The sequence below is a fragment of the Peromyscus eremicus genome, chromosome 15 (genome assembly GCF_949786415.1).
Source record: "Peromyscus eremicus chromosome 15, PerEre_H2_v1, whole genome shotgun sequence".
NCBI classification, from domain to species: Eukaryota; Metazoa; Chordata; class Mammalia; order Rodentia; family Cricetidae; genus Peromyscus; species Peromyscus eremicus.
Window position 1 is genome coordinate 73,157,669 of NC_081431.1, and position 27,998 is coordinate 73,185,666.

The 27,998-nt window shown below is 46.7% G+C and overlaps 1 protein-coding gene across 1 annotated transcript in view; it reads right to left on the reverse strand.

Annotated features, from left to right (window-relative positions):
• Positions 1-27,998, reverse strand: part of Clasp1 (cytoplasmic linker associated protein 1) — a 241,274-nt gene that overhangs the window by 86,660 nt on the left and 126,616 nt on the right. The window contains exons 9-20 of the mRNA XM_059280301.1: positions 23,275-23,427; positions 20,643-20,716; positions 18,270-18,362; positions 16,668-16,813; positions 15,630-15,765; positions 14,394-14,464; positions 13,700-13,759; positions 11,978-12,055; positions 10,801-10,968; positions 10,183-10,232; positions 9,214-9,384; positions 7,388-7,435 (exon numbers count right to left, since the gene is read on the reverse strand). Of these exons, the coding sequence (XP_059136284.1) occupies positions 7,388-7,435; positions 9,214-9,384; positions 10,183-10,232; positions 10,801-10,968; positions 11,978-12,055; positions 13,700-13,759; positions 14,394-14,464; positions 15,630-15,765; positions 16,668-16,813; positions 18,270-18,362; positions 20,643-20,716; positions 23,275-23,427 (1,248 nt within the window). The remainder of the gene's footprint in view (positions 1-7,387; positions 7,436-9,213; positions 9,385-10,182; positions 10,233-10,800; positions 10,969-11,977; positions 12,056-13,699; positions 13,760-14,393; positions 14,465-15,629; positions 15,766-16,667; positions 16,814-18,269; positions 18,363-20,642; positions 20,717-23,274; positions 23,428-27,998) is intronic.

Here is a 27,998-nt window from a genome sequence, read left to right on the forward strand (position 1 = left end):
CGGTTTGCCTGCATCTACTTTTTCAGGGCTGTATGGTCCCTTGTCGAGGCTGGCTGGCTTCGGGCCAACGCCTTGCACCTTTGTGAGTTCAAGGTCTTACTTTCTGTGTGCCCTGGTACTCCCACTGCTATGCTATGGGAACAGCCTGAAAAGGCCTCTTGGTTTTTTTTTAACTTTCCTTAATCCTTTGAGAAGTAGCTACATAGTTTAAAGGGCCTCTGACGGGCTGTGTTCGATACTGTCTTCTTCATAGGAAGAGGAACTGGTTTCTACTCTAATTAGTTGGCAGTTAGAAGTGCCTAAAGACGTTTTAAAGGAAAAACACATAATGTTTTGTGGTCTTCAAGAGAATCACCAGCTACTGCACAAACACAGCAAACCACAAGAACGTGCTTCAATTGTGTACTATGATTAAATGACAGACAGAACAGTGTGAAAGGGGGCAAAGCCAGTCCAAGCGAGAATAGTAAGAGTAATTCAATAACTGTAGAACAATGAAGGAAAAATTGTAGACTTAGAGGAAGGAGCCAGGGATGCACCAAATACATATAAAAAGAGCAGACACTGGGAGAAGCAAGGAATTTAGGAAGAGTTAAGCCTTCAGCATTCAAGGAATCAAGGAAGAATATTCCAATTTCACAGCATTCTAACATTGCTAAGAATTCTTATTCTGGAAAGGACCCTACCTAAATCATGGGAGCCTGAAGCTGTGGTCTAAATCTGACTTACAGGTGCAGTTCTCCAGGGTCAATGCAGCCCAAAGCCTCTTACTGTGGACCCCTAACTAAACGTGGGGATTGTGAGAAAACTGAACAGTAAAACAGCTGGTGAATAGTCAAACCGAAAACTGAATCAAAGTCAAACTCATAATGAGCCCCTCGCAGCGTTCATTCGGCTCTGCCTGTAGGTATGTAGTATGTCATGAGCTGTAAAGTTTTTGTGTTATTTTTTTCATACACAAATTTCTCTGCTCTTACAGAAACAAGGTAAAGATTTCTCAAATTTTCTTACCATCATCTCTCAGGCAAAAATCATATTAGTCTATTGGTGAGTATACTGACGAGAATGTCTGACTTTATTTATTGATTGATTTAGAGAATGTCTGATTGTAAAGATCACTGTTTGACTTGCTGGCTTGAGTTAGCTAAAGTCTTCTCAATGAATCTCAACTGGGCGTTAGGACAGAATTTGTGATGATTTCTGAAACGGCCCCAGACATACTCACGCCATCTTGTACTATGGAAAGTGGTGATCTATGCAACAATCAGTTCTGAAAAGTGTTGACAACGCTCTGTGTTCTGCACTACCAATTATTCAGGCAAGATTTCCCTCTTTACAGAAAAGTAAACAAGTACATTTGTCTCATTTGTATACAAATGTGCTTTTTGTCTTTAATAAATGGTAAAATTGTATGTATGCCAAAGAATTGTTTCAAAATGAAATTCTTTATAACTTATAGACCTTGTTTGATCTACATACTTATTGTAGATAACTCTATACCGAGGGGCTGTATAAACATTTCTTGGGTAAAAAGGATAGTGAGTAGAAATCTCAGAAGTCTTGGTCTAAGGCAACTAAAATCCCAAGAAGCAGCCTCGTTGCACAAGGTTGTTTCAAACTTCCTAGGTTTGTACAAGAAGTCTTCTAATTCTGCCTCAGTTCTCTCTACACTGGGCTGTTCCAGCACCCACCTATTTCACATCTCACTTGCTGGAACACAGTGACCCAGCCTCTGCTGATGCACAGTTGGCTCTCAACACAGCCAGAACTGAAGACCTGGACCCTGTGTCAGTTTGCTACCAACACTCCTACCCTCAAAAGAACTAAGCTTTTAAAAAACAAGTATACGATTTTTACTTTTATAAACAGACTTATTTTCAGTCACGAAGAAAGGCCAATTACTTAAAATTCAGAGTTTTTAGATAAATAGCACTACTAAATGCTTCTTTCCAAGCAAAATCACATTAAAATTTAAGTTCTTTTTTATAGATGGCAGATGAGGCTATGTATTTTTTAGTATAATCTTAATTAAATTCAGCAGAAGTTAAGGTAATCTGGCTCTGTGTGTGTGTGTGTGTGTGTGTGTGTGTGTGTGTGTGTGTGTGTATGTGTGCGCGAGTGCATAGCGGGGTTCAGGTGCATGTGAAAGTGTGTGCACATGCATGTGGAAGGCTGATGTTGACAGAGGGTCTTCCTCAATTGCTCTCTATTATACATTGAGACAGGGTCTCTCAACCGAACCCAGAGCGTGCTGACTCAGCTGGTGTAGCTAGCCAGCTTGATCTAGGCATCCCCTGTCTGTCTCCCAAGAACTGGGATTACAGGCAGACCACCACGTCCAGCTGACTTTTGCATGCATGCCGAGGATCTGAACTCTGGTCCTCACACTTGCATGGTAACTGCTTTGCCCACGTTGAGCCATCTCTCCACGCCCCTAATGTGACCTTTGGCTTGAACTTAATAATACTATTACCTATTCTATGAAACAATGAGTTATCTATTCCCACAGGTCGCTGAGGCATTGTAACTTTTCATTTGAAGTAATTTATTTGGGGAATAATGCTTTTGGTTATTTTTTTTTTTTAAGCATTCAAGTGCATGCATTCACTCAACATACACATAATCATCAGTTTTCATGAGCACCATGGCAGACAGTATACTTCCTACACCCAAATCCTCAAGTCCCTCACCGAGTACACTGACAGGCGGTTAGAGTATGAAAGAACAGTCGCTTCTCTACGAAAGCAGCTCTTCTGCCAACCTGCCGAGATTACAGACACACGCCACCACACCTGACCTGACTTGACTTCCTTGGTGGCTGTTCTTTGGACACAGGTCTCTCTCTGTAGCATGGGCTAGGCTTGAACTTGCTGCAATCCCCTTTCCTCAGCCTCTGAAGGAAGGGAACTAAATATAGGCAGTGTGCCACCACACCCAGTTTGGACTGTTTTTTGTCTCTGGGATTAGAGACTGTAAGATATTTAACAGACATATTAAAAAGATGTTTAAAGGCTCACAGCTGGGTGTCTAGTTCAGCGGTAAAGTGCAGCCTCCTATACTGAGGCTCCAGGACCCATCCCTTTTACTGCTGAAAGAGAAGGGAAGAGGTACAATGATTTCAAAAAGACCCGAGGCCTGGGCAGATGGCTCAGTTTATAAAGTGCTTACCCAAGCACAAAGACGAGAATATGGATCCCCAACACTCACATAAAAGTCAGGTAGGCAAGGTGGCCACTTGTAAATCCAAAGGTTGGCAGGTAGACATAGGATCCCAGGGCCAGCTGGCTAGCTAGACTCGAAAGAATCAGAGATCTCTGGGTTCAGCCAGAGACCTCATCTTAATAAGCAAGCTGGAGAGTGAATGAGGAAGACACTAGATGCCAATTTTGGGCCTCAACACACACATGTGCATGTAAACCCTCAAACATAGGAATGTGCGAAGGATAAGGAGGAGGAGAGGAAGAGGAAGAAGAGGAAGAGGAAGACGAAGACGAAAAAGCAGCAGCAGCAGCTCAGATGAGAAACCCTGAGAAGGGCGCCAAGTGGTATATTGCTGCATTAGCGCCCCTACCCCCACCCCACCTTGAGACAGGACCTGACTATGGAGGCCCAGGCAGCACGGAACTTCCTGTGTATGCCAGGCTGGCCGTGAACACACCAAGATCTACTTGCCTCTGCCTGCCGAGTGCCGGGGTCAAAAGCATACCTACCACGCTAGCCAACAGCCCTTTCTCACCACTGGCCGCTTGTTTTAGCATCACCAGCTCTCCGAGTCTCACAGCTGAAACCACAGAATAGGGACAGCTTGTCTGCACAGAGACAGCTGGTAGGTCCCGCTCCATCATTACCCTAGTGCAAACACTGTCCTCTTCCTGTAAAACTCCCTAATGTCTCAGTCTTATTCTTCCTTTTTTTTCTCCCCCCACCCCCACCCCCACCCCCACCCCCGAGACAGGGTCTCTCTGTGTAGTCCTGACTGTCCTGGAACTCACTCTGGCCTCGAACTCACAGAGATCTGCCTGCCTCTGCCTACTGAGTGCTGGGATTAAAAGTGTGTGCCACCACTGCCCCGCTCATTCTCATTTGCTAAAAACAGATGATTGCCATCACTTCTATCCCAAAGTGACTTAGTACCTTGTCTAGTGACTGAATGGCCAGTTTAACTTTGCTTGGGACTGTATAATTGATTTTAAAAAAGCAGTAAGGGGAGTAAAGAATTCTCAATGCGGGGAGGACAACAGGCCAATTTAAATTCTGTTACAGAGGGCATTCTGGGAAAAAGTACTTTTCATTTTGTATAAACTATTTGTGATGGTTTGAATGAGAATTGACCCTCATCGGCTCATATATCTGAACACACAGTTCCCAGCTGGTGATGTTGTTTGATGCTTTATGGAAGCTTTAGGTGGGGCCTTGATGGAGGAAGCACATCACTGGGGGCGGGCTTTGAGAGTTTATTGTCCCGGCTACACTTCCAGCTTGTCTTCTCTGCTTCCTGCTTCCCACCCGAGCTCCAGGCTACCACCTGCAGAAATGACTGTTCTCCATCATGGAGGCTCCTTGGGAACTGTGGTCTTCTGAGATGTGATCTGACTTCCTGCTCCACGCCTCTCCCACCATTATGGACTCTCCCCTCTGGAATCCAAAGCCCAATTCCATCTATTTAAGTCACTTTTTGTCATGACATTTTATTGCAGCAACAGAAAAGTGACCGACATGAAATTCTATTCTATTCAATTCCATTCTTTCTATTCCACTCTTTCTATTCTATTCTGTCTATTCCATTCTATTCTGTTCTGTTCTGTTCTATTCTATTCCATTCCATTCTTTCTATTCTATTCCATTCTATTCTATTCTCGTTTTCCATTTCCCTTCCATCTAGGACAAGGAAACACAGGATCGTTCCTTTGGAGAACCAGAAAGTACTACTATCTGTGAACAAGAAAATCATCACACAGCATCAAAACTACACCCAGCCACAGCCTTTGGTTAACCCAGATAAAAGCTTCACCTGGGTGTCCATCCATTTCACACATCTGTCCATCCATTTCACACATCTGTCCAACCTTGAGAATCACCAGCAAGACTTCAAGTTCAGGTTCTCTAGATCCTTTTGACTTAATCAGCATCTTCAGAGGAAATACCCAGGATGTCTGTCTATCTGTCTGTCTCTCTTGTAAGCATCTAGGTAATTCTTATCATGAGACATGTCTGAGAAATATGGATTTTGGGACTATGTTCCTCTTAAAAATTCTATTCCTTTGGCTGGTGAGATGACTTGGGAGGTAAAAGTGCTTGCCACCAAGTCTCATGATCTGAGTTTAGTCCCTGGGCCACATAATGAAAGAAGAGAACCTAGTCTCACAAGTCATCCTCTCGCTTCTGTGCTCACACTTACACTCGAGCGCACACACACACACACACCAGTAAATAAATGTAATTCAAAAAAAAATTTAAGCCTATCCTCTTTTCTGACTCCCAAGAACCCAGACTATGGCCTCAGGAATAGTATGGCTGAGGATGTAGCTCGGTTGGCAAAATGCTGGCTCGGCATGCTCAAAACCCTGGGCTTGATTTCCAGCACCGATAACTGTGGGTGTGGTGGGCACAACTGTCACTTCGGCCTCATCTGGGAGGAGGATCAGACTGTAAGGTCAACTTTGGCTAGATGGAGAGTTTGAGGCCTGCGTGGGCTACATGAGACCCCAGCTCCAAACAAAATGAGAGTATACATAAGAAGACTGCTGGGGCTGGTGAGAGCACTCAGTGGTTAAAGTTCTTGCCAGACAAGTGTGACAATCTGAGTTCAATTCCCAGGGATTCCACATAATGGAAGGACAGAACTGACTCCCTTGAAAACTGTCCGTCACTCATATACACACCATACACACACAATAACAAACAAACTTTAAAAATTACAGAAAGCTACCCTGCTCAAACCTAGACTGCTTTACATGGTGGCCATTTCACAGTTACAAACTAAACAGGCTCTTCTTGATTGCTGAAGGCATTTTCTGGAGGGCTGGGGGTCCCAGCCACTGTCTCAAACAGGCAACACTTCTTTAAATGCAACTGTTGAAGCCTTGTCCTGTTTTCTACCCAGAAATCTTGGGAAAGGATAACGTTGCCTAGTAGTTGGTAATGTAAGGTGAGTACAGAGTGCATCGGCTGTGTCCAGTTCAAAGAACAAGGCAAGAACTCAGCAAGAGCTTCTTGGCCTAAACTGTGGATCAAGGGGACGTGGACACAGCCATTTCTCTCTGGGTGTGGACTGCAGAGCTCAGAGCTCAGTGGAGAAGGCTGTTACCATGTGGCTGGTGAGAGGATCGATGTGTGAAAATGAACTAACAGGGGCACGTGACATTGACACAGATAAAAACAGCACCACGTGCTTCAGCGCTGCTCTTCAAAGGAGAGGAAAGCACCATTAAAAACGTCTATGGCTCAGGAGAAAACTTCCCCAGCATTGAACCTGAGGACTGGACACAGACGTTCACTTTGAAAACCGGAGAAACAAACCCGAGGGGCCCACGGAGCACAAAGAAGAAAGTGAAGCTCATGTGGAGGCGTCATGAGCACCATACCCCAAGGCCGCGGCATACAAGGTGATGACCAATATTCCTCCCCAGCGTAGCCTCGGCACTGTCACCACCCTCAGCACCCTTCAGTGCCCTGATTCACCAGAACAAAGATTAAACAGGAAAGGGGGGAGAGCGGAGGTAGAGGGAGGGCCAGGAGCCGCTGGGGACAGAGTGAGAAAGAGGGCGGGACATCGTGCAACACATCATGCAGGGACCTCAGTGAGGACAAGTGGGCACCAGGAAGCACTCGGTGGGAACAGAGGACCAGAGAGACACACACCTCAATCACAGAGACAAAGCGCTTACCCTCCGCTTTAGTGGCAGTACCGTCTTTAAGCCAATTAAAAAACAAGGGAGGGGACAACAGGGAACAGTTAGTGACAGTCAGAAAATTAAAAAGCAGAATGTTATTAGCTACTCAAAAAGCAAAATGTACACTTTCAAACAAAGCCAAAAAGGAAACACGTTCAAACGCAGAGCAGAGGTGGAAGCCGGCTAAGTGTGCCCTCACCAGGGTTAGCTCAGTCTGGAGTAACAGGATTTGCCTTTGGAAAGCAAAACAGAACAGTGACCCACGGCTGTGCCACAGTCGACATGTGTGACTCAGGCTCTCCACTTCGTCAACTGCATTATCCTCCAAGTTCCCAGTCCCTGGAAGTTCTAGCAGGAGAAGGGGCGTAGAGGAGCAACTAGTCCAGGTTCTAAGGAGTCACCCCAAGAGCAGAATCAGTGAGAAGCTGAGAGGCTGTAGCGAGGCCTATCCCAACTACACGCCCAGCAGCAGCAGCAGCTGTCGCGTTTGGTACCTGCATCCAGGCCTACGTACTCCAAGTCTTCCCTCACGTGTCTGGACTCTAGAAGTTTGGAAAACGGTTATCAGCTTTAATGCTCCACGTTTACAAGTCGCATGTCACGGTCAACCTAAGCGGGGCCTGGACGCAGTGTCAAAACTATGCCCTACTTCACTTTTTGCTCAAGCAGCATGTGGGGGTGGGGGGTAAGGTCAAGGGAACTGGGGAGAGGAGAGACTAGTCAGTGCTGCACTCTTGTCTAGAGAGGGGACCCTGTGCTAGAGGACATCCCCAGTGCAGCTGAAGGGTTGTGTGTCTGTTGCCAGAGCAAACCCCTGGGGCTTTCATCAGCACTAGGGAATCTAATCAGGCCTCAACTAAATACCCAGTGTATACAAGGAAGTCAGGATCCTGGATATGCTACTAACGGCTGGCAAAAACCAGTCAAGCGAATGCTAACTAAAGACACTAAAGGTGAGCCAGGCACACCTTATGGGAGGCAGAGGCAAGCTGATCTCTGTGAGCTGGAGGCCAGCTTGGTCTACAGAGTGAGTTCCAGGCCAGCTGGGGCTACACAGCAGGGCCCTGTCTCAAAAACAAGAACAAAAATAAAACAAACAACAACAAGAGAAAAAAAGTAAAAGTAGACCGAAAGTATTGACACCCCTGTAAATACTTAGATTACATCTTGTTCACCACGGGAGGGAGCGCCTGTGGCTTCTCCCTTCACCAAATATTACAAAACACCACCTTATACTTCTACATTAATGGTGCAGTAGTTGCCATGGGGAAGAAGAAAACCCATACTGGGCCTCTTTTCAAGAGGATGTCTGGGCTCAGGGGAATTGGACTGCCTGGACACACGGTTCCAGGACAAACACCGTCTCAGGTTAACAGTGTTCTTATGTCAACTCGACTTTCCTCTCCCTTGAAGGACAGTCATTTACAAAGGCCCTTCAGGTAACGCCACTGACCATTCAACATGTCCCTGAGTCAGATGGCTGCCATCACCACAAGGTCATCGGCAGAGGAACAGACGCAAAGCTTGCACAGCCTGCTCATGGTGACAGGGAACAAGTGGCACCTTCTTTGGCTACCTTCCTGTCCCCATGCTTCCAATCTCAAAGCACTTCAGAACATCAGCTTGGCAGTAACCCTGAAATCCCTAACGGGACAAATGAGTAACCTGGTTCTCGTGTTACAATTACGCTAAGGTCCTCTGCATTGGGGGTTGACTGACTAGCTCACGTTTATAAAAATACAATGATATACACCACCAGCCTGGCACAGAGAGGGTGCTCAGTGTCAGCACCTACATTATGTTAGATGTCAAAAAATAATTCTTTGGAGCAGTCGTTACAGTACGGATGTACGCCCCTCAGGCCACATGTAGGGCAGAGCACTTGTACAACTGTGCTTAAGTCCGCTAAAGGTCCATCACGTTCATTTAGAACCCTCCTGTCACCCACCCTCCACTCTAAGAGACCCTCAACTACAGGAAACCTGAGTCCCCACTAAGCCATCTGGCTCTGTTCCCACTGGTAGGAGGGGGAAAGCCAGTGCGGGCAATACGGGCAGTGGCTTTGGGTCGGGGCAGGACTTGCTGTAGAAAAGAGGACACGAGGACCACACAGCCTGAAAGCATACACGTCCTTATGGAACAGACTGATGCTCCAGAGAGAAGGGACACTGGACAGAGGGCGGCTGGGAACTACCCCTGAGTGCAATTACTTATTCTTCAGACCTCCTTGCAACAGTGAGGCTTCCCTCAGCCACAGAGGCCTGCAATCTGCTAAGAGGCCAGGGTCACTGGGCAGCGGGACAGGAGGGAGCCTGGTTACCTAAAGATGCATAGGACCCTGGGGGCAGCGCTGCTGCAGAGCTGAAGGCGGTGGAGCCTGAGGACGAGGAGACTTTGGATTTGGCACTGGCGGCTGCGTTCACGTCAATGTCACTTCGAGACCGCTGGAGGGATCCTGTCGTTGACACAGATTTGGTACTAACTGTAGAGCCTTTAGTGGTAAAGGAAGAGAAGTCAGGGAGGACTGACCACGTGGGATTTCAAATACAAACTGTTACATGCTGCTGCTCTGTTTTTCTTAGAGACAAACACTAAGTTGTAACACATGTCGGTGCCCACGGGAGGGAGGAAGTACCTCACTGGAGGGAGGAAGTACCTCACTGCCCTGGAGTTCACGCAATGCAAAGAAAAGCACAGGAACCTTGCCTGTGAGGTATCTACTGTTCCAGTGTTCTAGGAATGGAAAACTTAAGTCTCAGGTTATGGCCCACTTAGGAAATAAAGTAAGCGTCCCCACCTAGCTATGCCCTCTCTGGAAACACACCCTTTCCCAGCTTCTAACAGCCACCAAACTGCTGCTCTCATTCTCCGTTTATGTGAGCCGGGGAGCAAAAGGACTCGTGGCTGCAGGGAGGGAGGGAGGGAGGAGAGGGAGGGAGGGAGGGAGGGAGGGAGGAGAGGGAGGGAGGAGAGGGAGGGAGGGAGGAGAGGGAGGGAGGGAGGGAGGGAGGAGAGGCCACAGAGCCTGATTTCTGCCTGCCTAGCCACCCAGACAATGTAAACAGGGGGCCCTGGTGAAGAGGAGCCCCGCTGAGGAGTCACAGCAGATGGCAGTGTAGCACATGACTCCCAACTGAGTGGGCTGAGAGCAGGCCCCAGCGTCCTGTCCTTGACTGCAGCCTCAGGAGATGAGCAGCCCACCCAGGGCAGGCAGGAGCAGGCCCCCCACCGCTGCGTTTCTGCGTTTTTGTGGCTCTGTGGTTCTATGGCTCTGTGGCCAAGCTCTTACCTCTGGACGTGGTGCTGCCGGTGGGACTTCTCTTGGCAGAAAGGGGCCGGCTGCAAAAGGCATGTATAAACGTGTTATCAAAAGTGTGCTTTATCTGTGCTGACACAACCACAGAGCCAGCGTGCCTGAAGATGCTCAGGGTCCTCGGAACTCTTCAGGCAATGCATTATCTTACCCACCCCACATCTGATAGAGTGTTAACATTATGTTTGGGATGAATGACCTTTCCAACAGAACAAAACAATAACAGGGACAGAAGTCAGAAGCAGGGCAGTGCAGGGCAGACATGCTGCCGGCGAAGTCCCATGTCTTGAAGCTCCCTTTCTGAACCTGTCTCCGGGCAGCACTCACATCCTCTTGGAGGACTCCCTGATTCATTAATGTTCATGGTGCTCTCTAGCTCATTCTGCTATGACAGAAAAGGAAAAGTCTGTGGCAGAGTCCAAGGCCAAGTTTCTCACCTCCCAGACACATCTTACCTAGAACCAGAGTCTACCTTGACGCCTGGGGAGCTATAGCAGGTCCTCAGGTAAAAACACAGCCTCAATGTGCGCTTCTGTGCAGCGAACTTTTACACACACAACACTGCACTGTGGTCAGCAAAGCCAAGGCCCTTACTTGAGACTCTCTTGAGAGCTGGAAGAAGATCGGTCTGACTGAGGCAGAGACACGATGCTGTCCGAGTTCTTCAAGTGGGACTGCAAGGCTTTCTGGTAGGAGGACTCCAGAGTGTGGTACAAGTGCTCTGCTTCTCGGCTGAAGTGACTGTGGAAACCCCAGTAGCACCTAGGAAAAACGACGAACCCCCGGGCTAGTCAGAGGACCCTGATAGCCCAATATACTAATGCAGCATCTTTGGGATTCGAGGCCTCCAATTACCCGCTCAGAGGAGTGACGGGCACAAGGCCAGAGAACTAACAAAGGAGGCCTCGGACAAGTCCTGGCTTTACAACTTCCAGCTTAAATCGGAAAGGCCCTTTGACTTGTTTGTCGACGACGTGCAGGGTGGGGTGGAGGTGCCACAGCACACATGTGGGGACGGGAGGACAACCGTGGGCGTTAGTTCTCTCCTTCCACAGTGTGGGCTCCAGGGACTGAACTCGGGTCCGCAGGCTTGGTGGCCAGTGCCTTTACCGGTTGAGCCATCTTGCTCCTTGTCAGCTTTGGATGCTGGAGAAGTTACTTGACCTTTCTGAGCTGCTGTCTCACTTACAAAATGGGAATTAAAGGTTCTAAGTTGCAAGACCTTATGATCTCCAGGGAGGTCCTAGATTGAGGGCTGAAACCATATGACTGAAGCATTTTCAGTTCCACTGGGAGTCTGAAACTGGACATATCACCATGACAACCCAGGCATCAGTCAATCCAACTCCCCCTCCCATGATTCATGCTTGCTAAGTGACCATTTCATGTTTTCAAACATGATGCCAAGAAGAGAATGCCCTGTGGCTGTCATCTCCCACGGTAATGTGGTAAGGAACACTGGGTTCTATGGCTTTGAACAGTTTAGTGAATGAACACACAGAGTCGGAACCAGCACTAACTCATGATTTGTCTTAAGTTTGAAAACAAGAATCCTATTGTCAACCTTAGTCCTATTGATATTCAGTTCCACTTCGGCAACCACCTACAGAGCAAAATGTCAACAAAAACTTAGAGAAACACACTAAAGTGGACTTCTGGAGTCACACCTAACAGTTACCACTAACAGAATATGCTTAAAGAACCTATAGGGTTGAATAAGACAGTCCATAGAGTGGGTCTGAAAGATGAGCTGGAATCAAGAGAAACTTACTTTCTGGCTTCTATTCTTGCTTCAGAATCAGCATCATGTATTCCTTTCTTTATTGTTTCCGCTAATACTGATATGTGTCTAGACATTTAGGAAAAAGAGCAATAGCAGTCATTAAGTGCACAACTTTCAGTGGGTGAAAACAGGCTTGTGGAATCAAGTTCAAAATAGCCATGTGGGTCTGCTGGCTTCACGCCAAAGTTAGTCAGTTAAAACACAGCTCAGAGGCTAAGAACACGCCCCACCCCCTTTACACAATGCCCTCTTACCCATCGCCACCCTACTCTTGAAGAAGGATGTGGATAGCACTATTTTTTTTATATTTATTTTTATTTTATGTGCATTGATGTTTTGCCTGTACGTACGTCTGTGTGAGGTTGTCGGATCCCCTAGAACTGGAGTTACAGACAGCTGTGAGCTGCCATGTGGGTGCTGGGAATTGAACCTGGGTCCTCTGAAAGAGCAGATAGTGCTCTTAACCATGGAGCCATCTCTCTAGCCCCAGATAGCACTATTTTTAAATCACAACTAACTTCTTTTTGAATCATACTTATTTAGCTTTTGAGGACCAAACAAGTTCTACACTTTTCATCCATCATCCATGTTTTCTGTGGCCTGTGCCTCAATTAATGTAGTGTGCCTATCTCTTATCCCTTTGCCTTATTAAAGGAAAAAATATATATTTTGGTCAGGATGACACGAAGATGTCCAGGGAAAAAGTGGCCAGTGATGTGCATGTTATAATGGGAAAATCTCCTTAAACAATAAAGATAAAATTTCCAAAAAATACTGTCTCCACGACTAACAAAGACCAGACCTCTGCAAGAACTTTCCAACTCCTGTGCTTTTCTCAGTTGGTAGACAGCCTCAGTTTCTGAAAACCAGTGCTTCCGATTAGAAATTTGCTTAGGAGTTCCAACTGAGTCTTAGTTTTGATTTCTATAATCACTGGGATGGATTCCCTAGCGTCTATTATCAGTATGATGAAAAATGGTTGACCAACTATGATGCCCATTCAAAACTGTGGCACAATACTACCACCTACTGCCTCCAAACTCAGAAGAACAGGTACCTAAAATTGACAGGAACTAAAAATATCAAAGAAAATGAATAGGCACATGTTTGTTCAGAAATCCTGACACAGTGCTGCTTTTAAATTCTGATACGTAAAAGTAATCTGCTACAAACTGCCATAAAGACAACGGCTGACCAATGACAGGGAATTAAAAACCTTCTCAAGTGAGTGAAATTCCTGCCAAGTATCAGGTGAGGGCAGCTCTAAATCCTCGCTGAGCTGCAAATAGAACCTGTACCGATACTGCCCCCTACCACATAACAATGATAATGCATACTGCCAGCTGGAGAGAGGATGCCCTTGAACTCCCCCTCCACCCCCTCCTTCTGTCTCTCCTCCTTACCCTCTCTCACCTCCCCCACCCCTTCTCCCACTGGGATTATAGGCACAGTTTATTTAAGACTGAGGATGGAACAGGGCTTCTGACATGCTAGGCAAGCACCCCACCAACTGAACTACACAAGCCATATCACACTAGTATCTGGAAGGATGATGTTCCCTAAAGCGTCTCCAGTATGAAGCGGCTCACATCAGTAGAAACGACAGTCACTTAGCAAATGCCTGATTCACTCCTTCCTTCCACCACTTGCTGCGGCACTCACCCCCAGGACTCACAGGTCAGACAACGGTTCTGAATCACAGATGCTCACCTTTCTAGTGAATGTGTCTGCCATTCTTGTAAAAGTAAATCTAAAAATTCAAAACAGCGCCTGAAATGTGGTAAGGAAGAAACACAGAACTTAGTAAGGGGTCTGTTGGTGAAAAGAAAACAGCTTAGATCAATCAGTTTATCTTTTGAGTAGGTAAGTTTCATTTAAAGGGGAAAAAAAGAAAAAGGAGAGGTAAAGAAGAATCAGAAATAAGCAAAGATAGGCCAGCAAGGTGCTTCTGAGGGTAACACACACACACACTCTCTCTCTCTCTCACACACACACACACACACACACACATTCTCTCTCTCTCTCTCTCTCTCTCTCTCTCTCTCTCTCTCTCTCTCTCTCTCTCTCTCTCTCTCTCCCTTGCAAAATATTAAGATCTTTAAAATATTTTTAAAGATCTTTGTGTGTGTGTGTGTGTATGCACACATGCTCCCACATGCCAGAAGACAACTTTTGAGAGTCCTGGGGATGAACTCAGGTCATTAAGGATTGGTGACAAGTACCTTTACCCACTGAACCATCTTGCCAGCCACAGAGCATTTTACTGATCTTGGACCAAGAAGCAGCTGTTACAATGATCTTAAATAGTAACTTCAAATGTGAAACTTTATCCATGGAGGAGATCTGGTGTTCATCTTGTTTTTAGAGACTTGCAAGATAATTAAGAGGAACTTCCAACACGTACCTTCTAACCGCGACAGACTTAGAGGTACAGTTGCTTGTTATGACAGGGATTAGCCGAGGGATGTGCGTGTGCTGTGGAGAAGGATGAAAACAGAGCTGAGCACCTGAAACACAGACCCGGAACAAGATGCAACAGAACACATGACCCACGGCACATGACCTCACAGCACATGGACATTCAGTCTAAAGTTCTTCAGTGTTGAAGAAGGAAAGAGAATTCCCTGAAATGTCACACACAGGCCACTATAGAACTGACAGGGCCAGGACAGACCACAGGATGCAGTCTGGAGTCACAAAGTCTGAGGTCACTGAAGCATCTGAGTGGCTGAGGCAGTGTGCATTCATAGGGCCTCGTCATGCTGAGCCATCCTAACACTGTTTCAGTGGGAAATACAATGGCTTTGGGTTTAATATTGCAAGTAAGGGCAAGCAAAAACAGTAAGGATGAAGATGATACTAAGTATCCTGTGGGAACTGGGGACACTCTGTAGAGTTTCAAGATTTTTCAAATTACATTTATTTATTTATTTATTTATTTATTTATTTATTTAGTGTCTTTCTGAATGTGTGTGTGTGTGTGTGTGTGTGTGTGTGTGTGTGTGTGTGTGTGTGTGTTGGCACATGTGTAGAGGTCAGAGGTAACTTGTGGGAGTTGGTTCTCCCTTCACCATGTGGGTCCTGAGGCTTGAACTCAGGTCCTTGGGCTTGATGGTAGGCAGCTGCCTTGAGGGTGGCAGAGAGGAGGAAGTAGAGAAGAGGTCTTCTGAAGCCTTCATGAACTACTCTTCCTGAAAACGCGCATGAGGATTTTTAACACCTGGCCGCTGCTCACATCAGGCGCCAGAGAACTCAAGTGCAGAGTTCCAGCTCCTTGTTTGCTGCCATTAGTAAATGAGTTTCAGGTAAACAGCAACCATAAGCACAAACAGCTAACACGGAAGGAAGAACAGACGTGGTGGAGGGGAGACAAAAGACAGATGCTCTGGACAGTCAAGTACTTGGAACCAATGGCAGGTGGGTCTAAGATGTGCCCCTCAGTGACTGCACCAGCCAGCCCACAAGACACAGCACAAACCCTGCAGCTCTGGACATCTCCATCCGTGGGAAAGAGACGCTGCTGCATGTGGAGACAGACTGCAATGGTACAGACACCCTCAGGAGGAGTGCCTGTTATGTCCCACGGGCCAGCAGGATCTACCACTCTGGTCTTTCATCGGTGGCCCCATGACATACTTACCCGAATGATTAGCCTCACAGCTACAACACCAGAAGTAGCCATAATTTTGGCACTGTTTGGGATTAAATTAAAGATAGTTGGCATAATGGCTTCAGCTCCATGATCAAACTTGTTTCCCAGAACTGATGACAGATGCCTGTAACAAGAGAGGACCAGCTGTAGTCACATTCCCACACACAGCCTCTCAACATCTGACAGCCCTCCTTCACGGTCCTCTAGAGATAGATAAAAGGCAAGGGTCAGAGACACCTTAAAAATGAACTTACGATGAACAAGTACAGAACTTGGTGAAGCCATCAGCCAACACATTTTTCTTAATAATTTCCAAACAAGTATTAACAGAGCAAAGAACAACTCCAAGACCAAAGACTTACATGAAGACTTACTTGCCATGAACACAACACTTACCCCTTTTGATCTTATTTTTGTTTTGCATATAAAACATGAAGCTTTAAGATCCACCTACTCTAAAACTTTACACAGTTATAACGCTTGCAGCTGCTGTGGCTACTACTTCAACATTCTGACGCGTGTAATCACAACACTGAAGTTTCGCTAAAGCTAAAACAGCACTGTAGCATTTTGTCAAGATCCTTTCTCTCTCTTTCTCCAATTCTGAGGACTGAGCTGAGGGTTCTGCAGGTTAGCAGGTGCTCTAGCACTAATGGAGCCCACGGCCCTGCATTTACTTTATTGCTATAGCACTCTTTGAGAAACAAACACGTATCCTAATACACATATATCCTGGAGGCAAAAGATCATGAAAAGATCTCAAAGACAGAATTCCATACACTTGCATTTTTTCTATTAATAGTACAATAGAGGCTTCAGAGCTATGTCAGTGAGTAAAATTTAAAATCCAACACTCTACACCAGTGGGCAGCAGCTACTCTAACAGTACGGACATAAATGTTAGCAGGTGAGGGTCTTGCAGACTGACTAGAGGTGACCCCACAGACATGCCCAAGCAGTTCTCTCTAAAGCTCCGAGAGAGGCTATGGTCCAGTGTAGGGGAATGGAGCGTGTCGCAGTCCTTACCCCAATGTGATGCAAGCTTCCCGCACTACCTGAGACCGCAGGTCTTTGGCAGAGAGTTTAAAGGCTCCATCCAGAAGACGCAAGTGTTGAAAGAAGTTATCGTACTCAGCAGCCCCAGCCAAAAGCAACGACCTCATCTTTTTTAGCTAATGGGACCGAGAAAAGTCAGAGGTGTGGAAAACATTGCTAAACACTGAATCTACATAACAAAAAGCCATTAATATAGATATAAACATAATAGTTAACTGATGATAGGAACCAATTGTAAAAAAAAGATTTGTGTGTGTGTGTTTGTGCCACATTTGTGCAGGTGCCTGCTGAGAGGCCAGAAGAGGGTGTCACATCCCCCAGAGCTGGAGTTACAGGTAGTAATAAGCCACCTGATATGGGTGCTGGGAACCAAACTAAGGTCCTCTGTAAGAACAGCAGGTACTCTTAACTGCTGGATTTATATCTCTAGCTCCTAGAAACGACTTTTGCAAAGACAATTTGGACAGGCAGTTATTACCTAGTATATAATGAACAAATTAAATCACAACTAAGACTCCAGTTTAAAATGCAGCAACCATGATAAATATGATTGCCTTAAGAAAAACCTCTTAGGTGTACGTGTGTGCCTGCATGAGTCTGTGTGCACTACAAGGATGCAGGCACCATGGAGGCCAGAAAAGGGCATTGGCGCCCAGAACCGGAGTACGAGCAGTGGTGCTCTCAACTGCTGAGCCATTTCTCTAGCCCGTAAGTTGCTGGGGTTTTTGGTTTTCATTTGTTTGCTTGCTTTTGAGACAGTGTTCTCTGTGGAGCCCTGGTTGTCCTGGAACTCTCTATGTAGACCAGGCTCGCTTTAAACTCATAAAGATCCGCCTGCCTCCCGAGTGCTAGGATTGAAGGTATGTGCCACCACTCCCAGGAAGCTGGTATGTTTTAAAAACAGAAGTAGGGCTGGGTGTGGGGGCGCAGGACCTTTAAGTCTAGCATTCCACAAGCAAAAGCAGGAGATCCCCAGTTCAAGGCCAGCCTGGGTTACACAGCATGTAATTTTTATCATTATTTTTTGTCAACCTGACATAAACTAGAGTCATCTGGAAAGAGGGACCCTCAATTGATTTGCCTTCGTCAGATTGGCCCGTGGGCATGTCTTTGGAGCATTTTCTTAATTGATGGTTGAGGTGAGAGGGCCCAGTCCACCACAGGTGGTGCTGCCCCTGGGCAGGAGGTCCTGAGAGGCTGAGGGAGCCATGAAGCCAGTAAGCCGCACTCCTCCAGCCTCTGCTTTTGATCCTCCCTCCAGGTTCCAGCTTCCAAGTCCTACCCCAGTTTCCTTTAGTGCTGGACTATAACCCGTGAGCCACATAAACCTCTCTTTCCAGGTTGTTCTTAGTCAAGGTGTTTATCTAACAACAAGAAGCAACCGGGACATAGTGAGACTACCCTGGAACAATCTCAGAACCCAAGACTCACAGCAAACAAGAAAAGAAGGTGAGGTCATTTACTAAGAGAGTAAAATGTACAGATGGTGATTTGTGTGTAAAGTATCCCTATGTCTGTAAACACGTAAACATGTAGATAAACGTAATGGAACCACAGGAAAGCGGCACTTACAGCATTTACTCTCTGCTCCCAGTCATGCTTGTCATCTGACAGGATTTCTCTAATTTTGTTTATGGATTCCTCGAGGTCTCGGCTAGAGTAAATCTGGAAGCAAAATTAATTTATACTTAACAGAAGACAACGTACAGAATTAAGATGATTTTTCAATACATGAAGTCAGGGAAGTATAATAAGAAACTCTCCCGCCACATGAGGAATTCTCTGGGCATGCTCATCTTAGTGAGCCCGTACCCACAATCAACAGGAACCCCTACATTTATTTGCTGCCACATGTAAGCAACCTTGCTGTGGACATCTTTACTAGTAACGCAACAAAAGAGTTTGTGTACAAGAGAAAGAAAACAGACAGAGATGCATGAGGCATTTTTGAAAAAACTTATTACTGAATGTGTATGATGGAACAAGAAATGGGGCCAGTGTCCCATGGTGCATTGCAACTTCTGGCAATCCCTCCTCAGGATTCAAATTCAGGTCATCAGGCATCCTAACCATCATCTAACAGGTTCTAACGATCACCTTGACCCAGCCTGCAATTGTCTGAAAAGGAAACCTCAATTGAAGGACTGCCCAGATCAGACTGGCCTGTGGGAATGTTAGTGTGGCATTGTCTTGATTGTTGACTGATGCTGAAGGGCCCAGCCCACTGTAGGGAGCACCAGAGCAGGCTCCTGGGCTGTATAAGAAAGCCAGCTAAGCATGGACCGGAGAGAAAGCCAGCAAGCAGCATCCGCCATCATTTCTGCCGTACTTCATTGGCTCTGAGTGAATTTACTGGGTAGAGGGACAGCTGTGTGACAGCAAGCAGGCCTGCCATTTTCCTCCTGCCTTGACCTCCCCCAATGATGGACTGTGACCTGGAATAAGCCAAGCAGATCCTCTCCTTCACTACTGCTTTTGGTCGATGCTTCACCACACCAACAGAAGGGAAACCAGAGTGCCAGGCTCACAGGGCAACTCTAATTTAACACTTTCAAGTCTTCTCACTCATTAGCCCTCAATCCTACTGTGAGACTTCAACCAAGAGGCCAAGTACTAAGGATGAACCTGAGCCTGTGGAGTCTGCCACCTGATGGCCACTATGGTACCCCAGGGATCAAGGGGAGCTGCAGGAATCCACAGCCCAGCACAAAGAGAGAATCAGCCCCAATCAGAACAGAGGACACAGGCAGAGGCAGTCCCCCGGACTTCATCTGTTAAGTGAAGCATCAAAGATGGTGTAAACCGCCGGGCAGTGGTGGTGCACGCCTTTAATCCCAGCACTTGGGAGGCAGAGCCAGGTGGATCTCTGTGAGTTTGAGGCCAGCCTGGTCTACAGAGTGAGATCCAGGACAGGCACCAAAACTACACAGAGAAACTCTGTCTCAAAGAAAAAAAAAAAAAGACGGTGTAAACCACACTTCTACAAACCATTCTCTCCAGCTTTCCAGGTGCTAAAACCTTCTAGCTCATATTTCCAAGAAAAGAAATCTTAAATACGTGTCTATCTTTTCTAATTGTCACCAACCACCTCTTTTCTACACCGTGACCAACATTCTCTACGGAGACATCCATGGGACAGGACTTCTGTTCTTGTCAGTTTATCGGGCTCCCACATTTTCTAATCTGTACCTTAGATCTCCGAGAGTCCTGACAATCTCAGTTTCCACATTGAAAGGTAAAGGATTTTGGACATGAACTCCCAAGGTCCACTGAATGAAAAGGTGAGGAGCCCGGATGGTGTGACTAACAGGCAGTGGGCTCGTTAAGGCCTTGGGTCACTTGGGGAGGCCATTCTGAGGAGGCTCTTACGAAAGCCTGAGCTGTCCCCACCCTGTCCTCTCTGCTGGTCTAACAGGAGCTGCCTGCTGTCCCAGGGCCATCCACCCCACACCATCAAGTATTGCGGTCAAGGCGTGGTTCTCGAGCCTGCTCCATATACTCCACACTCTGGGCTTCCAAAGTTAGGAGCTAAAAGACTCTTTTCACACTTTATAAAGCTAGCTGCCACAGGCCTTTCATTGATGTAGCAAAGAGCTAACTGACACAGGTATGTTTGAAAAATGAAATCTAAAGACTTTCTACCTTGATTTTTTTTAAAAAAAGGATTTGTTTGCTTATTTATTTATTACTCTTGTGTGTCTGTGCATGTGTTATATGTGTGTGTGTGTGTGTGTGTGTGTGTGTGTGTGAGACATTTGTAGGTTCCTGCGGAAGCCAAAAGAAGGTGTTGTATGCCCTGGAGCTGGGGTTACAGGCAGTTGTGAGTATCCCCATATGAGTGCTGGGAACCAAAACCCAGTCCACTGGAAGAACCTGAGCTACGGCTCTACACCACTGGGCCACTTCTCCACCCTGACTTTAACAGCAGCACAGACCCACACTGACCTGCACTACAGGAACATCGTCAAAGGCTTTAATAAAATCCTCTTCATCCACAGCACCGGCACCTTCTTTTGCAGCTATTAAAAAACACAAAGATTAACTTTAAAAACGAAGGTAATGTGAACTCAACACTGTATAGAACATATACTACAGAACTGTGCACCATTGAAATTGCATTCCGGACATTTAAAACCTATAAAAACCAGATTGATTTTATTGAGGTGTATGAGCCTGTGTGTGGCTGCACACAGAGGCCGGAGGGCACTGGAGCCTCTGAGCTGCTCACAGCAGTTGTGGGTGGCTGAACCCAGCTCTGGTCCCCTGCAAGAGTAGCCGACACACTCTGTCCAGCCCCTCAACTGTGTATCCAGTCACCCGCTCAAGTTTCCCCCACAAAGCTGTGTTAAGATGCCTCCTGGTACATTTCAAACAAAGGCAGGCCTGAGGGCAAAACTAGCCCAGTGGGGACTTCTGGAAGGGCCGGGGAGGGAAGTGCAGGAAGGTGTGCTGGCTCATGCTGAGGCTGTTTAACCACTCTGATGTCATGTACGGGAGTGAACCCCACACAACAACTTCGTCTTGTTTTGTTCCTTAAGTCTTGACACTGGTGTCTGTGCTCATCCTTGAAGCCCCAGTAGTGACTTATAGAGATTAGCACGTTAGCTCTCTTATCAGACACGTGACTTGCTGTAGGACCCTACCGGACCTGCTAGAGAAAATGAAACAAAAAACAGACAGCCCAGGTAGCAGCAAATGTGTTCACAGTGTCAGTCACAGGCTGTGATGCAGAACTGCGAGCTCCTTTCGATTTATCACATGATTAGAGTGCTGGGAGCAGAGAGCAACGGCCTGAGTCCACAGGATCTGCAAACCCAAACTCTACAGCAGTCAGGACTATGGTGTTAAAGAAAGAAAGGAAGGGGGTACAGCTGAGGGCAAAACCCACCCAGTGGAGACTTCTGGAGGGGCTGTGGGTGACGGAGGGGCAGGACAGCAGCCATCAGGTGATGAAGGAGTTGTCTTACCCTTGTTTACGGGACTGACATCACTCAAGGGAAGATCGGGAATAAAAAACGAATTAAAGGGAAAGAGGTGGGCAGGTGAGACGGCTCAGCAGGTAGAGGAACCGGCCACCAAGTCTGACGATTTGAATTTGTTCTCTGAGACCCACATCACAGAAGCAAAGAACTGACGCCCCAAAGTTGTCCTCTGACCTCCACAAGCATGTCTGAGTACACACATGTGTACACACACACACACACACACACACACACACACACACACACACACACACACACGAGGTCTTGAAACATGCTACAAGGGAGGTGAATGAAACACTGAGAATATCCCCTTTACAACAGCTGAAGAAAGAGATAGATCACTCAGAGGTTAAGAGCTCTTACTGCTCTTGCAGAAAACCCACACTGTTACAATAATCTATACTCCAGTTCCAGGGGACCTAATGCTCAGGAACCAGATATGCACACAGTGACACACATACATGTTAGCAAACATTCATGCACATAAAAATAAATAAAGCTCTTAAAATAGTGCATTGTATGTTAAATAAACATAAACTCAACAATCAAAAATTAGTAGCACTCGAAATGATCAGGAAGAATGGCAAACATCTGAAGCAAAGTAACGCTGGTCTTCCTGTGGCCAACACAGCTCCCAGGGCAGGCTGACAGGGCTGCCTCAGTGGCACCTTGGGAATGAAGATACTGTCATTCCAGGACAGACCACCAGGGGACATCGCTCTCAAGCCCTTCCTTCACCCAGAAGAGACCACCAGGGGGCAGCACTAGTGCCTCCTCTCAGGCTTTCCCTGAGTCTGCTCAGCTCTGGCCTTCACAGCTGTGGGACTCTATCCCTCTCCCTACCCTCAACCCCAAGACACAACCATCGGTGAGCACCATTTTAAAGCAAGTGTCTACACAATGTTTTAGAGGTAAAGAGTAAGAAAAAGGTGTGCAAATTTAAAATGTGACAGCAAAGAGAGGTATAAATAACAAGGAGTCAAACGGTCTAAGACAAGGAGTACTGGGAGCAGGGTTCCAAGGACTGAGCTCCGTTATCACTGGTGTGTGCACTAGTGTCTTTACCTGCTGGGCCGTCTCACAGGCCTCCCACTGCTTATTTCCCCAGTACTCACACTGACCTTCACAAGGGAAAATGTTGCCTGTAGGAACAAATCATATTTTCACAATTTTCCATCTGGCTTCTGGTCTTAAAGACAGATTTGGTAAAATGTCTGATGGTGGTCAAGGCCAGACTGGTTCCAGATGACCAAACAGGGCTTGGGGTGTGATCTTGACCTTCGTCTTCGGACTGTGCTCTTTCCTCTGTACTGTCTGCTCTCAATGGCTGGACTCACAGGACAGGCGAGCCCACCTGGCATCTTAAACCAGCATTGCCGGCTCCCCAGCATCAACAGAGAAGGGCCAGGCCAACCAGAGACTGCACGCGAGAATGTGCACAGGAACTAGTTCGTGCTCAGGGGACAGGGTAGGCAGGTGCTATGACAGAGGAGCCCAGAATGCCACACAGGATGATGTCACACAGGATGTCACAGAGGACGGGGTCACACAGGATGGGGTCACACAGGATGGGGTCACACAGGACGGGGTCCTACCTGAAGACTTAGATCCAAGACTGGACGACACGAGCCGACGGCTGGTCCCCATGCTAACATTCCTCCGGGAACTAGATGGAGCCTTGGATGATGAGGAACTGGCAGAAGAAGGCCTGTTTCCATCCACAGAATCCTCGTCATCAAAATTTTTATCTGAAAAAGAAGCACAGACGTCACTGTTTAAAAACTATGTTTCGGTGGACAGTGGTAGGGAGGCACAGGCAGGTGGATCTCTGTGAATTCGAGGCCAGCCTGGTCTGTAAAGCAAGTTCCAGGACAGCCAGGGCTGTTACACAGAGAAACCCTTTGTGAAAAACAAAAACAAAAATAAAATGCTGTGTTTTCACCCATGCACAGAACAATCATCAGTCTTGAGAGCACAGATGTGCCTGATCGACTGGAATGTAAGGTCCTGGGAAAGCCTGGGATGCAACTACCAACACCTGACTCTTTCTCTACACACTGTCTTCCAGTTTGTAGGCTTTATGGTGTGTGTGTGTGTGTGTGTGTGTGTGTGTGTGTGTGTGTGTGTGTGTGTGTTGTACACAAGTGCACTCATGCATGCACACCGGGCACATGAGGACAATCTCAGGTGTCTGTCCTCACCTCCCACCGTGTTTAACAGGCGCACTCTTCTGCGTTTTTCCACAGGCTGGCCCATGAACTGCTGGAGCATTCCTGTCTTTGGCTCCCAACTCCACACAGAGTGCTGGGATTACAGAGATATGTGCTATGTCCCACATTTTATGTGGGTTCTGGGGATTTGAACTCAAGTCCTCATACTTGCACCCCAAATGCTTTATTCACTGAGCCATCTCCCTAGCCCCATTTGTCAGTCGCCCCCCACCCCCCCACACACAAAGGGCCTTGCTCTGTAGCCCAGGCTGGCCTCAAGCTCATGATCCTGAGAGTTAGGATTACTGGTGTGTGCCATCATGCATGGGGCATAGGCATTTTTAAAAACAATGGCTGGACAATACATCTCCTTGAAATACTAATTTATTTCAATTTTTTTCCTTGTGATGGAGTACTTTTCATGAAGCTGTTTTTAATGGCTGTAAAGTACTTTGTGAGTGAAAATGTCCCCCTGAGACACTCACTGTCAGGCAGTTTAGCTGCATAATACCTCACCATTAGAAACAGGTGGTAAACTGGCCAGATGGCTCGGTGGGTAGAGCCATTTGCCACCAAGACTGGTGACCTGAGTTGGATTCCCAGAACCCACATGGTGAAGGGATAGCACTAACCCACACCAATTGTCCTCTGACCTCCACAGAAACACCATGACACCCATACTTGTGAGCATGTGTGCACATACACACAAAATAAGTAAATAAACAAAAATGCAAAAAATGCAACAAAAAAAATGGAAAGAAATAGGACTGCAACAAACACCTTCCAACAAGTGGCTTTTTGTTGGAATTTAAACCATTTTGAGTAAGAAACCCCAACAATCAACATTACTGGGTCAAACAGTATGAAAATGTTTACTAATACTACTAGGTTTATCTTCTGAAAAGCCATATAAATGTCCATTTGTCTGGAAACTCAAGGAGTGTCTATCCTGCTCCATATCTCTGCCAACACTGAATTACATTATCATTTACAAACACGCCAATTAGATGGATAAGCAAAAATTATGTTTTCTAGGCTGCAGAAGCTGAGTAGTTTTTCATTATACTATTCATGTTTAAACCTTCAAACCAGCAAGGCTTATTGTCGCCTCTATTGCATTCAAAATTAAAAAGAAAAAAAGAAAACATATCTGTGGTTCTTAAAATTCAACCTATTTATAATCACTTTACATTTATTTTATTATTATTATCATCATCATATGTGGGTGGTCGTGCAAGTGTCACGGTGCACACGTGGTGAGGACAACTTTTGGGAAATGCTTCTCTGTTCCAGTGGGGTTGGGGGATGAATTCAGGGTGTCAGGCACTTTCACACTGAGCCACCTCACCAACCCGATTTATAAACATTTTAATGATTCAAGATTAAAGCTTATGTACCAAATCCAAGGACTTCTGTGGCACATGTGAGTCACTCAGGAGGCTAAAGTCAACTTGGAGTGATGAAAAGAAAAAGAAAACAGCAGTCAGGTGACAACGATTGTCAAAAGGACATAAAATACACTCGGGCCAAATGTCGTCTACAGAGTCTGTATGTAAGAACTGCACAATCAGATGATGAAAAACTGTAGGAGCTGGAGAGATGGCCCAGTGGTTAAGGAGGCTTGCAGTACCCACATCTGGTGGCTCACAACAGCCTGTAACTCCAGCTCCAGGGCATCTGATGCAGGGGACTGGAGAACTTAAAATACACAACAGCAGAATTCAGCCACCATTAAAGAAATAAAATATGCTTTTTAGAAAGAGGCGGGGGAGGGGGAGGGGGGAGAGAGGGAGGGAGGGAGAGAGAAAGGACAGAGGGGGAGAGGGAGAGGGAGGGAGGGAGGGAGGGAGGGAGGGAGGGAGGGAGGGAGGGAGAGAGAGAGAGAGAGAGAGTGAGAGAGAAGAGGAAGAGGAGGAGGAGGAGGAGGAGGAGGAGGAGGAGGGGAGGGAGGAAGAGAGAGGGGGAGGGGAGGGAGGGAGGTGGGAGGGAACAAAGCTGGAGAGCTGCATGAGACAGCAACAGAGTCTAACACTGGAAGATGCACTCCCAGCAGGATGGGGTAGGGACTAGAAAACTGTCAGAAGCGATAATCAGAACTTGATTTGATGAGGAAAATACGCCCCCAGATCCAGGAAGCTGGAAAAACAAGCAAATAAGACACCAACAGAGAAGAGCATTCTGTGCTATGATGGAAACACTCTGGGGCCAAAGCAACTGAGGGAGGAAACTATTTCAGCTCACACTTCCAGGCCAGGGTCCACCACTGTAGGAAGTCGGGTAGGAACTCAAGGCAGAACTCTTACACAGAAACCAGAGAGGAACCCTGCTTACTAGTTCATACTCCGGCTCACTCAGGATCCTGCTCACCTAGCCTTCTTCTTTTTTTTTTTTTTTAAATTTTTTTTTAAAATTTTTATTTTGCAATACAATTCAGTTCTACATATCAGCCACAGATTCCCTTGCTCTCCCCCCTCCCGCCCCCCTCACCTTCCCCCCAGCCCGCCCCCCATTCCAATCTCCTCCAGGGCAAAGCCTTCCCCACAGACTGAGATCAACCTGGTGGACTCAGTCCAGGTAGGTCCAGTCCCCTCCTCCCAGGCCGAGCCAAGGGACCCTGCATAGGCCCCAGTGCCACTGCCTGGATGCCTCCCAAACAGATCAGGCCAATCAACTGTCTCACCCACTCAGAGGGCCTGATCCAGTTGGTGACCCCTCAGCCATTGGTACCTGGAAAAGAGGACCCCAAGAAAGACACAGGGATCGCCCAATGACAGAGAAATGGAATGAGATCTACATGAACAGCCTGGACATGAGTGGGGGTAGTGAAGGGCAAGGGTCGAGGGAAAGAGAGCTTGGGTGAGTGGGAGATCCCAGCTGGATCAACAACAGAGAGGGAGAACAAAGAATAGGAGACCATGGTAAATGAAGACCACATGAGAATAGGAAGAAGCAAAGTGCTAGAGAGGCCCACAGAAATCCACAAAGATACCCCCACAACAGACTGCTGGCAATGGTCGAGAGACAGCCCGAACTGACCTACTCTGGGGATGGGATGGCCAAACACCCTAATTGTCGTGCTAGAAACCTCATCCAACTACTGAGGGATCTGGATGCAGAGATCCATTACTAGGCCCCAGGTGGATCTCTGGGAGTCAAATTAGCGAGAATGAGGAGGGTTTATATGAGCGAGAATTGTTGAGACCAAGGTCGGACAAAGCACAGAGACAAATAGCCAAACAAACGGAAACACATGAAATATGAATCACCTAGCCTTCTTATTCTACAACCCTGTACTCCTGCCTAGGGACAGTGCTGCCCACGGTGGGCTGGGCTCCTCACAGACATGCCCTCAGCTGAGGCTCTCCTCTCAGATGACTCTAGCTAGGTCAAGCTGGCAATTAAGGCTAACCAAGACACATACCCAGGCCCACCATTGTACAATTGTTTAAAACCAGTGAAAATGCCCTAGAGAGGAAAGTGCATCACAGGTATCGTGAGGACAGACCCAAGACGAGATCGGAACAGGAGGCGTCCCAGTCAGAGAAAGCAGAACTGCATCTTGAAACTGGTAAAAAAAAATTATCAACTTAATGTTTTAAAACTAGTAAAACACATTTTAAGAATAAAGGCAGGACCAGTGCTTGGTGGGTAACAGCACTTGCATGAGCTCCAGATCCATGAGGCACGGGGTGGAAGGAGAGACCCTCCTCCAGGTCGTCTTCTGACTGGTGTACACGTGCCACAGGATATGCACAAATACATAAATAAAAGGAATAAATACACTTAAATCAACACCAAGAAGGCAAAATAAAAATACACTGAGACAAAAACAAACAAAATGTCCCCAGGAGATCTCACTCCAGGAAATGCTACAGAAGTTTTTCATACAAAAGGAAGGCAGAACACTTGGGATGCAAGGCAGAACACTTGGGATGCTGGATTTACGTCAAGAAATAAAAACAGTAACACACAAAAATGTACGACTTTCTTCTCAATCTAATTCATTATTTATTCTTTCCATGTTTTCATTTCTACAGAGATAAAGGACTATTTAAAGCAAAACCAGGGGCCAGAGCCATGGCTTTCAATCTGTGGGCTGTGACCCCTTT